The sequence below is a fragment of the Bombus flavifrons genome, chromosome 3 (assembly GCF_040668555.2).
Source record: "Bombus flavifrons isolate JBK064 chromosome 3, iyBomFlav1_principal, whole genome shotgun sequence".
In the NCBI taxonomy this organism is placed as follows: Eukaryota; Metazoa; Arthropoda; class Insecta; order Hymenoptera; family Apidae; genus Bombus; species Bombus flavifrons.
In genome coordinates, this window is record NC_138444.1 from 8,783,010 (window position 1) to 8,801,406 (window position 18,397).

General features: G+C 38.2%; 1 protein-coding gene across 3 annotated transcripts in view; it reads left to right on the forward strand.

Moving 5' to 3' along the window:
• Positions 1-17,097, forward strand: part of LOC138178250 (transcription factor Sox-19b) — a 136,730-nt gene extending 119,633 nt beyond the window's left edge. For 2 of the 3 annotated variants that reach the window (XM_069109910.1, XM_069109911.1), the window contains 3 exons: positions 3,434-3,628; positions 10,965-11,122; positions 15,965-16,692. In XM_069109910.1, coding sequence (XP_068966011.1) covers positions 3,434-3,628; positions 10,965-11,122; positions 15,965-16,510 — 899 coding nt within the window. In that variant the 3' untranslated portion in view covers positions 16,511-16,692. Of the gene's footprint in view, positions 1-3,433; positions 3,629-10,964; positions 11,123-15,964; positions 16,693-16,756 lie in introns of those variants that run through there. The other variant, XR_011172643.1, reaches the window with a different exon arrangement.
• Positions 17,098-18,397: the final 1,300 nt, after the last annotated feature.

The following is an 18,397-nucleotide window of genomic DNA, read 5'->3' on the forward strand; positions in this document are numbered from 1 at the left end:
CGCTAGGAACGATTTAGGACAAGAACATCTAGGTTGTGATAAAATTTACTACATATCGTGGAGTTCTGGAAATTTGCTATTTCGAAATAACTCTAATCTTCAGAATTTTACCTAATTTCATAACAGAGCCTCGATATGGGATTAATTGGAGTATAATAATCTTACTGAATTAGCGTTTCATTTTCATTGCAGCAGCTTATTATAGAAAGTTGGAGTTTGAATCTAAGAAGCGAAACTTAAATTGAGTATTCTTTATTCGTTTATCCATCGCTCATTACGTAAAATAAATCCCAAATGCCTATGTTAGTGATTATCAGTTTAGGTCAAATACTTTCATTCGCACATCCGTCATCTTACTCTATATCCTACGATTTCAACGTTACAAACCATCAATTTCCACTATGATTTCATTAAAATGGTAATAATGATTACCTAATCGCGTTAAAATCTAAGCCAATCCTAGAAATCAAATCACTTCAAACGAAATGAAACATCGCTCGATCTTCGTGCAACCTAACAACATCGTAGAAGATCGACGTGGAAAGACGGCGACCGTCTCAACATCGGCGGCCATTATCGTCACGATACTGGCAGCCTTTGTTTCGCGGGTGGTACCGCGGAGTGCAAACCTCGCGCGACGCCGTGCGTCGTTTACTCGTTTGAGCATTTTACCTTCGTTTGCCAGAACGTCGCGCCGCGCCACGCCGGGGCTTCGCGCTTTGTCTACACAGCAGCAGCCAGCACCCCGACAACAAGTGGTAATTAATTCTCGGCGAAACAATCGGCTCGCTACCGCCGAAGGAACAACCAAAGCGCCAAACAGAGGGCGACAGGACGGAGATGGCGGCTGCTGGAATCGTTTCACCGCGAAAACATCGGTTGTTTCGGGCAAACGACTGCCTGTTCTTTGCCATCGTTCTCCCCGCGAGCACGTAAAACAGTCCAAACGCGAAAATCACCCGTTTCAAACGCGCCAACGCCGTTGTTTCACGCCCCCGACAGTGTCGAGTACTTTTGATCGAAACGACAAGCGAATGGGAACAGGAAATGGCGTAGAGTCGAGTTTTTACGGAACGAAAGTGAATTTTACCGTTTAGTTAGAATATATTTTAATTGTTTATGTCGACTAAACCAAGGTTTAATAATATGACGAGAGATTTGGCACGAACGACTTGCGAAATAATTATTTCTTGATCACTATGATCTTTGGTATTTCCAACGTTGGATACGAAAAATACGTACTTTTCGTATTCTTTAAAATTATGCTGTTTATAAGAGAACAGAAAATTTGAAATTTGTACAGTATTATATTTGAAGATTTGTCACTGTGTTTGTTATGCTTCGCTCTGACAAGGTAAATACGGTAGATATATGAAAAGTGAATAGAAAGATAAATATAACGAACAAGGTTTATAAGAAACGAGTTTCTCGAATTTCTCCCGATGTTGTTGGAAAATGTCTCACGGAGCGACATTTCGTGTCGAAATCCAGTTAATTAAACGATATTTACAGACCGACCGGGTACTGACATAAGAAATACATGATATTTCAATGTTGGAAACATGCAAGTTCATGCTTCAATGAATCTGTTCGTAGTTTCGCAAAAGGCTATGATAAATTAAGAGTTTCTTTATTTCTAATCTTTCATTCGAAGCTACTATCGCTACCATTGCGTGACTTCGATCTTTGAAAAAATTCGCGATAAGGAAAAACGACACGGTCTATGTCCATTATTTAATCACGAATAAGCTTGTCCTTTCATCCGTCATGTTTGTTCCTAACTACAACGCGAAATATCACGAAATTTTTTGTCAAACCAGCCATTTTGAAACTAATTTCTGAATAATCATTTTTAACTATATCAGAACGCTCTCCTTCTATTATCATTCAAAAAGAAAACAAATCATGAAAAAATATACTACAATAAACAGAAGGAGGAAAAAAAGAGAGAAAAATAGAAAAATTTTATTGGAAAAAATGAATACGCAATTTTCCACACAAACAATTGCGAACGAGATGAATTTAAATGAGACGCGATTACGAGCTCGTCGATAATTCAGCCATAACGGCTGGTTCTGCCGCTGGTGGCACACAACACGACCGTTTCATCGGGTAAACACAGCGTCCAAATACCTTTTATACTCATTGATCGGACGCGTTATCCAAGTGCCTATCGTTCGTTTACAAACTGCTTTATACGAACCGCAAACAAGCATTCGCGAGAGAGAACCAGCCACGATACAGACTCCCTTCTTTCGAATTATTCGTGACAAATTTATTACTTAAATTTCTACTTTATTTTCCACAGAAAACGTTTAAAGTTAATATTCCACTTCGGAATATATCATATGATAATTGGAATGTCTACAGTTAATTTACGAATTGTAGGGAATTGATTTACTTCCACAATGGTAACTGCCTAACATGAAGTACGAAAACGTTAAGTATTAACTCATAAATATAATGCACCTTTTTATTTAATAAAAAATGTCACGCTTCGTATCAATCTACAATTAAATACATTTTCGTTGGTTCTAGCATACGTTGTTGTAGAAAAATTGAGTGACGTGGAATTTATTACTTGTAAATATTTACTACTTCTCACATAATTAATTATAAGTACATATATTATTCTGGAAATCTTAAAATGCAAAAGTATGTTATTCGCAATCTAAAGTATGTTAGTAAAGTATGTCATTTGCAAAAATGAAAAATATCCTCGTATTTATCTTGTAGATTTTTGTTTAAACTCTTCATTAGTGAAAGTGTAAATATGTACCCAGTTTTGCCGTATCGAACATCGATTAGACACGATTCAATTTGCAAGTGAAATGTTCGCTGAATTATACATTCGTTTTCATTTATTTTATAATCCGATTTTTGTTTTAGAATTTTTGTACAAAATTGTAGATGATGTGACTTCTAAGGTAGCAGAGAGGAATTTTACTATGAATCATTGTTTGGTTTCCCTATGGACGAGATATGGAAAAATTAACGTTTACTGACATTTACGAGCGGACGAAAGATAGGTCTTCTTGGAACGATATTTTCCAATGACGAACGCGATAATTATTTTTCGTAACTTCGAATGTAATTATTAGTTTCTTCTCGATTGTTTGACGCGCGAGAAATATCGAGTAAAAAAGTCGCAAAACTCTTCGCATGTTCGTACTTCAATAAGTTTTTAAAGAATCTAAAAAATATTTGAACTTGAAAATTGATTACAGTGTTATTAGGGAACTTTCCCAAAGGAAATTTTCTCGCAAAGGTTTCATTTCAACAAGCGTATTTCGATTGTTTAAACTTTTCTCCCTATGAACTAGTTATTTTTCCATCGTATTCGATAGAACTTCTTCGAGTATAGGCACTTGAAACAGACGTTGAGACTCGTTAATTCACCGATTCTAATTATCGAAATGTTACATTGTTTCAGGTGCCGAATGGAAACTCTTAACTGAGGACGAGAAACGACCCTTTATCGATCAGGCGAAAAGGTTACGAGCACAGCACATGAAGGAACACCCCGATTACAAGTACAGACCTAGAAGAAAGCCGAAAACCTTACGAAAGGAAGGTTATCCTTACAGTATTCCGTATCCTAGTGTGCCTATGGATGCGCTCCGAGCTGGTAAGATAATATTTTTGACAAATACATAAAATCTGAACGTAGAAAATATGAATATAAAAATGTCAAAAAATTGAAATACGAAAAGAATTACAATTCGTAAGAGAGGAAAAGGGAGTCGCTAGGTTCTGAATGAAAATCTTTTCTCATAGTTAATAGGTAATTAGTTACATTACTCTAAAACTATGATAGATTTATAGTTTGAATTTTCCTCGGGGTATCCGACTATAAAAACATAAACTTGTGAAACATAGAATTCCTACCGATCTCTCGCGAATCTATCGCTTCGTCAAATGTCAAAGTCCTTCTTGATTTAACTTAAAAAAAGAAAAATAAAATAGAAAACAACTTAGAGCAGAAACAATCTTTTCTTAATTTACACAAGAAAATAGAAGAAATACAACACGGAGCAATAAAAAGAAGCTTCACAATCGCACGCAATTATCCGACTGAAAACGCTCAAGCCTGATAGCGAGGAAACAATGCAATTACGATGGCCAAAAGACAAGAACGGAATCGATTCTCGAAGTAAAAATCTCGCAATTCTCTGGTGTGTTGCGGCGGGCTACAATAGAAAAAAGAACAGTTTCGTCTGTTGGGGCTTTGATATTCTTATCTTTTCGGCTCGCGTTTCAGCCGTATTGTTGCCGGCGATGCCCCCGGGTTCCGTGGTCGGAAGTCTTATAATGGCGATTTTTTAGAGGTTCGACCGACCCTCGTTTCCTTCATGCCATTTTCTCCAGCGTCTCGCTAATGGTTCACACGTTGCCCGCTTTTAGAGCCAGTGAAGTTCATCCCTTCATGGTCATCGGTATCTGTTATCAACGAATACCAAAGATAAAATTCTAGAAATAACTACAACGTGCTTGACATTCTAGTCTGAGCCATTGGTACCGTATCTAGTTACTTTCCTCGTAGAAGTATTATTTTGTGATACTTCTATTATTTCCTTTGTCTTCCATATGAATAACGAGGTAAGCGATCGGATGAAATCGCATGGATCTCGTAATTATATCTGGTGAAATGGAAGGAGGTATGGAAACACGGCTGGGTAGACTGGTAGATAAGTTGGAGATAAAAGTAAATTAGCGTAATTAGTAAATTAGCTGGGATAAATTGTGACGATACTGGTGATTCATTTTTTTCTGCGATTATTATATTTTATGTGTAAAATATAACGAGTGTAAAAATTGATTAATCATATAAAATACTATATTAAGAGTTAGAACCAGCGAGTCCGTGAACGTTTCCTCTTCATCACATTTATATAGATGAAATTTTAAACGCACTATTACTAACCACAGACCTATTAGCCCTTAACAATTTTTATAGCGCATCCTGTTTCTTAACTTCTATATTTCAAAATTGAGAAACTGTCCTAAATTAAATACAAAACTCGCATCCCTTCTCATTATCTAAATTCAACAAACTATGTATAATCGACATATAATTCTTATTACTCAACACATTACCCCTTTTGCAATAATTCTCAAGCATATTCTACCATCACAATCATACATCAATCTCTAAACAAACTGCAAAAGAACAGAATTTGAAAGGATCATTCTAAGAATCTCGATAAATTCGTCCAACTTCAAATATTCGGTATCATCGATCCTCGCGTAAACCGTTCATTGTCCAGCCCGACAGTCGAATGAAAATTTAGTGCACCGAATAATTCGTTCACCCTCGTCGGCATTCACGATCATAATTTCACGGTCGATTGTGTCCCGAGGCTGAATCCCGTTTTTTCTTTGACTCGCCGTGGAAAAATTCAAAATTACGTAATCTGTTATGAAGTGGGAAACAATGGGTACAATGGAGACGGTCGGGATGTCAAACAAATCTGTGTAAACCTCGAAGCGAACCGGGGGAAGGCCGCCGTGTGTACGCGAGTCCGATTCATCGAACATCTGTTCCCCGGCGATTTCGCGGGGATGCTTCGTAGTCGGAGATAAGGCAGGAACCGATCGAAATCGACAGATGCCGATCTCGTAATTGAACGCAACCTTCTACCATTGTCGTGGCAACGAAACGAGTGAAAGCACGGCCGAGTTGGATTGTTGCGTTTCGAGGAGCGACGGGTAGACATTCTTGTGAATGAAACGGGGTAGTGTTTGATAGGGGTTGGAAGTAAGAGTTGATGAGCTTGGAGTTAATTATGATTGGTTTAAACTACGTAAATTGATGTTTTCCTCTCTCTACTTACTGTTTTGTGTTTTTTAAACGAAAGTCTTCCTGGATGCAGGTGAAAAGAATATTCATGTTCAGTAAATAATTGTAAGATCTTATAAATCTAATGTTTCTAACATAGTCCGATATAGTTAAATGAAAACGCGCTAAAGGGTAAGAATAATGCTATTAATGACACGCTTCAACTTTCTACTTTGAATTTTATCATATTTTGTTAATAGCAAAACGAGTGCCCCCTGTTTATCTTATTGACGAAAGATAAATTAGTGAAAATTGACCCTTATAAATATAATCAATGTAAAGAAAATGATGTGCGCATACATATTGAATTAAAAGTAATATAGAAACGTACGAAATATATACAAAATATGACTCGTACGTACTGTGCGATTTTTTGTCGACAGGAATGAATGTAGCAAACGGGTTAAAAGCCGTTTCTACTTCATGTAAAAAGCCAATGTTCGGAAAAAAGAAGAAGCAGATAAATAAGTTAAGTAGTCACGCGATGTCCCCCGCGTTTATTTTCCAAAACATGGGTCAAAAGTTAGCACTGGTATCTTGGGGATCTGTGGCTCAAAGGGCATGAAATAAATCGTCGAATAATTCCCTTCGGCGCGGAAGGGCTGTGGTCCGCCCGAACGATTCATTGGCTTTATGCACGCGAGAGCATAAACATGTCGCTGGCTCATTATTTATCGAATTGTTTTAACCCCTGTGCGTACGATTGCGCCTCCAGACATTTGGCGGAAGCACGTGACTTAGCCAACCGAATTATAAATTCGTTAAGGGATTTCAAAGAAAAAAACGCGTGGGGTGATGTGTATAGAGATTTGAGGAATTTACGTGCTTCACCCCATCGCGTTTCTTTAATATTTGCTACTTTAAAAAATAGACATTTTTCAATAAATACAAAATGGTTGCCTCTTCTTTAGTTCTTCATTCTCTTTCTGGTATTTTCTATTTTCGGAAATAAATGATATTTTAGATATAACTCGCAGTTTATCTTGTCAGACGTTCGTCAAAGTAAAATGTTTTAGATTGGCCGATGAGAATGTCGAGTAGAGAATTGCTGAATAATCGAAGGATACGAGTTATACCCAAGATTTATAGTGTGTAAAAATCATTTTATTGAATCGAATTGAATACCAATTGTTAGTTACTGAAGTAGTAGTTCAAGTAGCTTTATAAAAATTTTAGTAGCTTGATTGGTCGAGCGATAATGGTTGGATTATTCGAATACCTTTAGAAGATTTAGTGCAGGTCGAACGAAAATAGCTCGAGTTAAAGGGAGGAATTTTTACAAAATAGTTATGATTTCCTTTATTTTATGATTTAACCCTTATTTTTTAAAATTATATTTTACATTTGAAGAACACCCTCTTACACAGTACAACTTACAAACCCTCTCATTTACCGTAAAGAATGTATTACATTGTCAATGATTGTAAAAACATTGTAAAATATTTACAAAAGATGAAATGTGTAATATTATACCCTACAACTAAAAATTTACATAAAGTGATAAATCGTACGAACGTTTTTGTTTAGAGGTACATGAAATAATTTTCTAATTTATCATTTCCAGTAGTAGCTTATAATAAGTGTAATAGTGAGATTTTAAATATTTCGTGACCTCGATAGATAATTTTATTTTCCTCGATATCGTTGGACTGTTAAAAAAATGTAGCGCGAATTTCCGGCTAGAGAGGTCCCCCTTAACTTACGGTCTTAAGTCGTTGCTCGCTATCTGCGAACGGAAACCCTGGCCAGAAATTCCAGCCTAAGCCGATAATTTATCCCAGCCACCCACGCACTTGTCTTATACGCGTGCCACTGTACAGGGACGCGTTCGCCAACAGCCGACGGAGGTTAAAAAGAGAAACGAAAAAAAGTAGTTGTGCTATACTAGTGGAAGAAAATGACAGAAAAAAGGGAGCAGGATCGGTAGCTTTTGCCGATATCCTTTACGATCGTGTTTTCTAAGTAGAATCATTTATTTAAATAAACTGCACAGCATTTACATACTACCATTTCGATTTCAGACTTTATTCGAAAGGAATCACAGACTGCCAAAAATCGTATAATGTAATCTTGGTAATTTCAATAATTTCGTAGAATAAGAAACGAGAAAAGGAGCTATATAAGCAGACCGGAGATTTTTATTGATTATTTTTACAATTTTGCTCTTCACGTAGAATCTAGCAAAATTTGAGAATATTCATTGATATCTCAAATTAAAAATCTAAAGAAAAGCACAAAGTTTACGAATATTTCAATATAATCTTTGCCATTCAAGCAACGTCGAATCGAAGCAATTGAATCGATTGAATACAGATAGACAGCTTTTACCGATTCATTCACTTTACAATCGTTCTTTCCAAATAGAATTTGTATCTCGAGAAACTCGAAAGTATTTATGGTCATTTAATATTATATCAAAAATAATTTAATTCTCACGGTTTAAATAATTTAACATCTTAAGCAACTTTGATATATCGTTATACAAACTGCGAAAGGAATTTACAAGCACTTCAATTGCTAAAAATGTTTTCGATCATTAAAAGCACTAATAATCTCAAAGATAGGATAGTAAACATGTCGTTTGAAGACCTTTTTCTATTCCAAGGAAATATTAGAAAATATCTGTATATCTCAGGATATCTACTAGTTTCATGTACCTTTCCTCCATTTCTAGAAAATTGATGTGGTAAAGCACCCTGTAACTTAAGGGAAAAAGGTTGGTGCACGAAAGAGGGGGGATGGAAATAAAGGAGGTAAAAAGATAAGAAAAGAGAAGCGTGGTGTACGACCGATAAATCGGGGATTACCGATCGCGTTTCGAAGTCGCGTGGGCGGTGGGATAAATTCCGGCCTTAATCGGTCCGTTGCCATTGCTGGAATTAATAATTTTGTTCGGTTATCCTGTAAGATCACGGGAACGTGAATGAAACGGGGGAATCTCGTTCCTTTGGACACTGCGGACGCGTTCACAGAAACTTGGGACAAGTTACGACTGTTACGAGTTACCTGGGGCTAGCGATTCGAGAAGAGGTTGTGGAGAATCGTGATAAAATCATGACAATTTTGAGTGTTTATTTTAAAACGATCGACGCGAACAATGATTAGTCGATTGATTAAATCGAATGTTTTAAATGAACACAGCTACGTAACTTCTTTTAATAAAAGGAATTTGTATAACTTGAAAGTTATAGCGCAACTAGCGAATTAAAATAAAGTCATTGGGTTTTATAGAAAAGTTAATATAGTGGAGTCATACGTGATTAATTTTTTGAAACGACTTGCAAGATGTACGATTATTTTACATTTATCGTAACTTAACAGATTGATAAAAGGGATAGCTGACGGTTAAAGAACTCCTACGTGTTAATGAGAAGCCATTATCCTTTAGCAAATCGTCGTAACCATATTCGCAAATTAAACTCTTGTTTATCACAATATTCTTCAACAATTAACCTCACGTTCTCCCTCACCTTTCATATTTTTATCCAACGATTAATGTCACTGTTCATTCCTCATGTCCGTACACGCTTAACTACTCATTCTTCTTAAAAAGTCATAAATCATTATTCAATCAAGATTGTACTTAATTTGCATTGAACTAAATAAACTGGAATTAAGATTAGAGTGCAATTCTATGCTGTAAGTTTCATTCGTTTATAAAGTGACAAACAAATAAATGAGATGTCAACACTGTAAATATCAAGTAACGACTCATTATCTCATGAAAATACATCTTCCGCAATGTTATCGGTCTTTGACTAAGTATATTGTGTGTCGTTCTTCTATTCCATTGATCAATCAACGATCACCCGACAAATACAGCAACAAAAGATCCACAAAAGTCAAAGTTCATACCATCCCAACGTAACGAAAATGAATTCCCCATTATCACGATTATTGTGCACACTTCTTTCAGAAAGGCGTTGCAAAAAACCTTCGACGACAAGGTACAGCGTGTTCCAAAGGAAAGACAGTCTCTGATATTTTTCAACTACCGGTGTCCCGTATTCTTCGACGAAATATTCTATCGGCATCGACGAAGGTCGGCCGGTTACAAAATCGCGATTAATAATCGACTGGCCCGTGAATTCTTCGTTGTCGGCCATAAATCTCGCCGCCAATCATCCCTGCTTCTATCCTGGCTTCTTTCGAGACGTTTCTTCGTCGTCGTGGAGGTTCACGGCACGTCGACAATGAGCCTTCGTTGGCATAGCCATTCTTTCGCCGCGTTTCCGTCGTTCGGCGACGATGATCGATAAGCCCTGAAGCGGGAACGCGAACAGCCTCCCCCCGATATTAATCTCGACGAAAAACTTACGGGCCTGTTCGGTTAATCATTGGCATTGTCGATCGACGAAAGGCGAGGATCGAAGCCGATCGTCGAGTTCGATTGCCGTATTGTGAATCGTGCACTGCGTTTTGGGAAAAAAGTTTTGTCTCGCGCTAGATGTACAATGAAGATCCTTTTCGGACGATCGAAACCTGAAAATGAAAATCTGTTCGTATTGATACTTCTTGGGTGTTTTGTTTGGTTTTCGTAATCGTATAAAGGTGAAGATATATATAGGAGGTGTTGGAAATATATTCTATAGATTTTTATAGATATTTTATACATATGGAAATATAATTTTATGTTTTTTTTTCGTTATATTACTTTAGTTGGAATTTTATGCGTATAGTATATTAGAGTACGATAGTTACAGTGTTAATGCGTATAATTGTGTAATTAATGTGTGCGAGGGATTGATGAGAGAGAGTTTAGATTTTTAAAGGAAGGATTAATCTGTAATTGGTAATATGGTTGTCACTTTGTCACGTAAATGTCGCGTAGCATTCACACGACACAGAGAAATATTTAAAAAATAGATAATTAGAGAAGAGGGTAATATGGTAGATTACACTCCTAATTTATTTAAATGTTAATTAAGTTCCATACTTCAGTCATATATAGTTCTCATGTTGGTAACGCAATGTTGTACGACTCTGCTATTAATTCTTTCAGAACCGAATGTAACGCTCTACTTGCAACAAATTCCATCTAACATTTATATCGTGGAAAAAGCGCCCGACTTTCGAATTGCTGGATTATCAAGATTTTTTACACGCTATAAACTATCTGTTGCAGGAATGGCTGGTGGAATGGGACAGGCAGGAATGGGATCGTATTATGGTCCCGCGGCCGCTTATGGTTCACTCTCTGCAGCCAGCATGGCCGCAGCCGCTGCTGCAGCAGCACAGCAGTCCGCAGCGGCGATGTCTGCGGGTCTAGCAGCACCTGCTCAGGTGAGTCGATGCATCTTGTAAACAAACAATCGTTTCCTGTCTCAAAACCCGTTTATCGTGTTCCCGATGTTGTTTCCGTGTCAAGCCATTTATCTTCCTCGTTCGGAACTAATCTATGTCGTTTACGAATCGCAACGTGCTATCCTGAAACAATTTCAGCGCTATTTCCGGGTTAATTTTCAGTCTTTGATATAACGATGGTGTGTAATGCTCGGTACAAACGAGCAAATTTATCGTCGTCACACCCAGGTGCGGAACAGCGATGTGACGTCTTTGAAACTTTGTACGCATAACACTGCACGATTTGACAGATTTATGTTCCTAATGATATAAGGCACGCAAGTGTGCGACTGTATTATTAGAAATATAATACACATCGAGCTACCGAATTACGGATCAGGTCGAAACAAGATCGTAATGACGTCGCATGAATTTTCCCTTTCGTATAGGTGCGAGTGATTTAGAGCGATAAGAAACAGCGTTGTAAAAAAATTGCAACAGTATAGTTGAGTGGAATCATAATTGCTCATTGGTAGGCAGAGGAGACATTGGTCTGAGTTTTGACCGGATTCCATGCACGTTGCTCTTGCTTTCGTGAAAGGAGTTGCGCCTGGTTGTACAATCGTATGATACCGTTATATTGCGGAAAATGGAATTGCTTCGATATTTGTTGTATTTTATTCAACAATCCAAGAATCTTAAATTTCTTTTGACTTGATTTGTTGATATATAAATAATAGATTAGATCAACAAGTCTTGCTAAAACTGATGTTTTATTTATAAATTGAAAAATATTAAGTCGAATGCTGCAAGTTAGGAGGAAGGGGTTTGATTCCGCCGAGAAGGGGAGCATCGGCGATTACGATTTGTCAGGGACGAAAAATGCGTAAGACACGGTCGCAGGGACCGAGCGTTATCGAGATGCCGGCGGAAAAGAGCCACCCACGCGGTTATTTCTTGCGCGTCCCTATTCAATGGAATTTGACGTGGAGAGACTCGATCGGGGAATCTCGAGATTTATCGCTGCATTCACGCACCCCTTTCCTCGGCAAACAAGCGAAATTCTATTAATCGTTGCAAAACGTATATCTTACCTTTTGCTTCGAACAAATCCCCAAATATTCTTCGAGATTGTACCAAATAAGTAAACTTAAGATACGGACAATCTAATTTCAAATACGAGCAATTTACAAATACAACGTGGCTATTAGTCGTCATATTATACACTATACCATAACGATCAAACTGTTCCTTGGACTGCAAGTTTTGTTAACGAAAAACTTTTAACGAGAAACTGACTTACATTGATTGGTTTCTGGGTCAGCTCATACATCGATTATTAACAAAATTATTCTCAAAAGATCATTTCAACCCCCGCCCACAACAAGCTCAGCCGAGCCACTCGAGACTCGCCCAATCTCCATGAACCCTTGATCGAACCTCGACTCCCTTAACTGAAAAAGTGAAACAATCGCCGAAGAAGATCGCCGACCAGCGATCCACGCGTAACAGAAGGAAACGTCGCGGAAAGGGAGAGATAGATCGCTGATGAGAGAAGGCAGCAGGAGCAACGCGAACATCGTCGAGCGAGAGAGGCCGCAGGAAGAGAAGAAAGAAGAGGAGGTACGAGGCGGAGGACGAGCGTAGTAGGTACGTTTCATTCGTTGTCGCAACAAAGGGGCCCCCGGGTGGCTTCGCAAACAGAAACCGGAGACCGTGGTCTGTGTATGAATTTCCGCAGCTGGGTACGGGAGACAAACAGATAGCTAGTTATTTCTGCATTCAACGGCTGAATGGCCGACGCGTCTGGAACGACGCAGCGGTGCGATACAGACCGACTATTATTGGCGAACCGACGAGCACGAGCGAAGAATTCCAACGCGCGGTCGCGCCGCCGTGTGTTATCGTGCTCGCGGACGAAACGGCACCGTCATCGCCGTCACCGTGCCCGTCATTGCTGGCTTTACCATTTAGGAAGATCTTGCCAGGCCTACGATGCGTCCAATGAACATTTTTTCCAAGTCAGACTTCTTCGCCGCTGCTTCGTCAAAGAAGAAACCTTGGGTTAAGAAAAAATGAGAGGAGTCGAAAGAAGCAGGGTGACGATCATCGGAGGATAATGCGAGGGTTTCTGGTTTGTGGAGAATTAAGGGGATGGCTTAGTAAATTATGCGAGAAATTCTTAGTCAGAGATGGTTGGTGGAGTAAGATTAAGGGTTGGTAAGGAGAAGACTGTTTATGTGGTATTGTATGGTGGATGATGACTCGAGTGGAGATTTTTAAATTGAAGAGTACGCGGTGTTTTGGTTTTCTATGGATAAATGAAAATGGAAATACTGTTTCACAAGCTAGTATAGACACGAGTAAATATGTTCGTATAGAATGTTATTTTTTCAAAGTAGTAGTGTTATTATTCTTTCTTTCCAATCTATTCAAAAACGTATTACTATTACCAGTAATTAATAAAAAAAAAAACATTTTTCTAATTAAAAAAGAATTTGATCTTGAAAGGGGTAATAAAGTATTCGTTATAACATTCAGAGGGCTGATATGACAATGCTGATCAGAAATTTACTTCACAAACTTTCGAACTAGCTCTCAGCAAGATTACACCCCAAGTTTCTTCTAACTATCCTTGATAGTCTACTTCACGTAGAATGTACATAAATCTAAAGAACAGAATCGAGCTTCCGATTGAAAGTCCATTCTCGACGTTGCTCCGAGGTCTCGAATCCACGAGGGCACGATGTGGGTGAAATATCGACGAACCGGCAGCAACAATGCTTCTCGGTTGACTTTCTCGCTTTGGCCAACCTTTCTGACCCGGGAATGGAGAAGAGCCATTTGGAAAATAAAGTGCTCTGCTAGCAAAAGACATTCCACTCTCTTCCTCTGTCTTTATTCTATTCACACACCGTGTTTGCGTTTCTTTCTCTGTCACTTCTGCGCTCTTCCCTTCGTCGCTTTCCATCCTTGACGACACATGGCAGTGCGGCGAATAAGCGCCTTTGTGAATGAAAACAGAAGAATAACGGTACGACATTGTGTTATACGCTCGAACGGCGACACCATGCTGCTGCACAGTAATTAAGTCTTGTCAGAACGACAACTACTGCGACGAAGGTGGCGTCGAGCCCAAGTGGAATTTTATTTGGTCGACGCTTGAGGAGGCGTGCAGTTTTAAATTTTTCATTGTTAACGTTGAAAATTAAATACACTGTATCTCATGAGTATATAATCATCAAAAACTTTTCGATTATTACGTATACGAAGATCAAAAGAAGGAAGAAAAACACGATGTGTAAATGATATAATAATAGACGTTTATTGATTTTGATATCACGTTATGATAAAATGGGGGATTTTTTAATATGAAACAAAAACATGTTAGGCACGAAGATTTTCCTCAGATCCCTTAGTCCTTTGATCCCTTTCCACTTCCATTTCTATTAGAATAATTTAATGTTATAAAATAAATAAAAGGTATCGAACGTTGAATCTGTTAGTGTCTATCGGAATATGGTTAAATTCCGCAACATTTGCAGTCCTGTTATAACAAATACTTTACTTTCATTTCATTCTGTACATCGTTACACACTGAAACTTCCGATAAATGCATAAACAACCATAGTCTACAGGTGGGAAAAGTCATTGCGACTCATCCACGATTCTAACTCGTTATTCGTTGCGAATGGGTTAATTTCCGGAGTCCATGTGATGGAGTCGACGTCGTTTTAACCGATGGAGAACCTCAGGATTCGCAAGGACCATTCGCGAAGGATTTTGAGTCGAGCAAAGAAGAGGAACCGAGCGGTAATCAATTGGACGTAGCTGGGAGAGGAGAGACGAGCGAAGCGGCTAAGACTGGATGTAAATCATCCGGACAAAGCCGCTTAACGATCCGACAAAGGGTCCGGCGTGGTCCTCGTCCACGAATTATAGAATCGGGAATAATCGCGCGCTTCTCCTGGTTCCCTCTATTTTTTTTTCCTTTTTAAGAATCCCGTCGCAGTTTCACGCGATGGACCATCCACCGCCTCGTGCGGCCGATCTTTTAACCCTTGGAACGGTTATGAAATTTATAGCCATTGGTAGCTTTGTCCTGCGAATAGAACAAATCTCTTTCGAGTCTGTCCGACGTGTCCTCGTCGCGGATCCGGCGATTTCGCGATTTGCACTCGGACCGAGTCGAATGCTGCACCTTGAAACCGTTTCTTTCTTCGTCCCAGGTTTCGGTTAGGAGGGTGGTAGATATTCTTATGGAATGTTCATTTATTTTTTCTTTGGGAGCTTCCAATGCGATTTTGATCCTTTTGTTATGTGGATTTATTGGAATTGATAAGTTTGGGAGGAATACATAATGTCGTTGGTAGCTTTAGTTCAGGTTAAGTTTGGAATTCAAGGTGCGGAGATACGATGATCATTTTGATTTTTAATTATTTTATGATGTACATACTTGTGTAATTTGAAGTAATATAAATCAATTATCTTTTTACTTCATTTCTGAAGTCTAGTAAAACTATAAACTTCATACTGCAAACTATACAATTCAAATCATAGAACCTCGTTTCCTCAAAGATGTATCATAGTTTTATGACATTTGTTCTTTCCCCTCGTTCATAAATCTTCCTCTCGATAACCACCAATCTTCTTGGCAAAATCAATTCCTTGAATATAATCCATTTAAGAAACCATAATCTCAGCAATACCCGATTAACTTCAAATTTGCCAATTTGTCCATTCAACCCAGACCAGAAGTTACCACTAACTAACCAATAGTAATAGTAATTATAGCAATTAGTAATAACTAACCAATGTCCAATCTTCTCTTCTGTGTTCCAGGTGGTGAGCTCAATGGACGCCATGAAGTACTCGATGGAGGCCGATAAGTACCGAGCTGCATACATGCCGCCGAGCACTCTGGCGATGAGCATGTACTCCGACCCCAAGTACCTGGACTCGAGTCCAAAATCGTACCTAGATCGGAGCTATTTAGACTCCGCGAAGGCGTATTTCGAACAATCGAAGCTCTACATGGATCAGAAGCCTGCGATCACCGACTACAATCGGCCCAGTTACGAGCACAACAAGCTTTACGAAGAGTCCAGCCCTGGTAGTATCGTCGGTGGTGGTCCAACAAGGTCACCAGCCGCAGAGTCTCCGGACATGAGCAAACAGCACGAGAGGACCGAGCAAGGTTCGTCTAGCGCGAGTTCTACGTCTACCTCGTCGGCTGCGAGTCCTGGTGCCAGTCTGCCAGCCTATTATCCAGGCTCGGTGCAAACCAGCGGTCTATTAGGACCCCAGATGAGCCAATACAGCGGCTATCAAACAGCTCCAGCGCCTGGAAACGAATCGTTCAGACGACCCCTCACTGTCATCTTCTGACCCGATAGAACGTAGCTCTGATCCATCTTCGAGGAGCAGTTGCCCTGACTTCGGTCCACCGTTTCCAGAGGTTTATGCATGTGACGTAGGTAATGGATAGACTGTGGGTGTTTGTGTATATGGTATACAAATTATAGGAAATATGCAGAGTAAAATTTGCAAAATGTCCAAGTTAAAGTTAATATTTGTTATAGTGCTTGGTAGATGATACAAGTCTCTATTTAGGTTCGTTTCCTTTGATTTTAGTTATCGAAGTACGTCCGAATTTTCATAAACATCCGCAGTCTAGTAATGGATATTGATCTGGCTTCAGAGTGATTTCTTGCTTTTGGAAGCTGGTTCTTCAAGTTTTTAAAAAAGGAGGAATTATAAAATCACGGAGTTATGTCTTGATGACTGGCATTGTTCCTGTTTTTAATGAGAAAGAGCAAAGTAGTGGTTTAACTTATTGCGCTACTAGGTATCTTTGGCATCTTAATACATTTTTCTTTTGTCTTTGAAATGGTTAACACAAGAGTTTTATTGAAATTGTTATATGTATTTAATTAAATGAATGAGCCAGTAATGGTCTGAAGCAAATAACGATATTTTATTTGAGAATTGAATTTAATTTTTTTTGTAACATATGACATATGTCGTTATCTTTATTCTGTTTTAATTTACATATCCGTTATTCTATTGTTATACTTTGTTAATATGCCATTCTACTTATCTCTCTATAAGAACTTCGGAGGAAGAACAGATACTTTCTATAAAATTATTTTTCTCAGCTATCATTTTTAAATGCGAGAGTTAAAATGAAAATTTATAGAATTCCTGTTTATCGCCTATAATTATATTCAATTTTCCGAAATTTGTTAGAAGATAGCTAGTTTTAGGAACATTGATTATTGGTTCATCCTCGTAATTGTTATTTTTGGTATACACAATATAAGTTGATACACTGAATTCAGAATAATCGAAATGCAAAACATCTACAACATCTATATCTGGTATAAAGAACAATGATTAAATAATGCAAGTAACATATAGAGAATCGTCTTTTGACACAAAAATTCAGAGACCTGTGCAGTAATTTCAATCATCAAAGCAATTGTTGAATCTCAAGATAAAATATCAAATGAACCTCCTAGAGTCATCTTAATTCTCAAGAATGATCTCTGAAGCTGTAACAAGAGAAAACTCGTCCAAAGGAATATCTAACGTCTTGGACCAACGAATATATTCACGAAGAATATCATAGTGAAATCAGGGCTATCAACGATGCAGATCGTTGAAAGCAACAACGAAGTCGATACTCTCCGTGTTCTAGCCATCCCCAAGCGTCAGGTTCGACGCGTGACGATTATTTATCGCAAAAATAGGGTTTCCATCCTCGAAATGGAATTATAAAGAGATTGTACATAGTTCCCGTGTAAATAGTGTAGCGAGGATTATTATCGCGCACGACGCTCGAAAACGGTTTTCCTTCACCCTCTGTTCCCAGTGTTTTCTTTTTAATCGACAGAAGCACCTGCATTTTCGTTCAGGTTATTTCGAAAGTTTCGCAGTATAAACCTATTTATTAATATTCTTTCGAGTCTGTTACTTTGTCCTTTTTAATCAAGTTATTTGATTTAAAATAGTTTGAAACATTTTATTAATACGAGCCTGTTATATTATTAGACTCGAGATATACTTTTAAGTTCTAAACGTATCAACCTTCCAATCGTTCTTTGATTTTCTTTAATATCACTTTCTGATTCTTTCCAGTTGTTTTTTCATTGTTTTCATATTATTTCCCGTAGAATATCTACTTGAACTGAAACGATTTGTATCCAAATACATAAACTGGACTAATCTGAACGAAGTTTATTTAGCACACATATAAGTATACATGTACGCAGA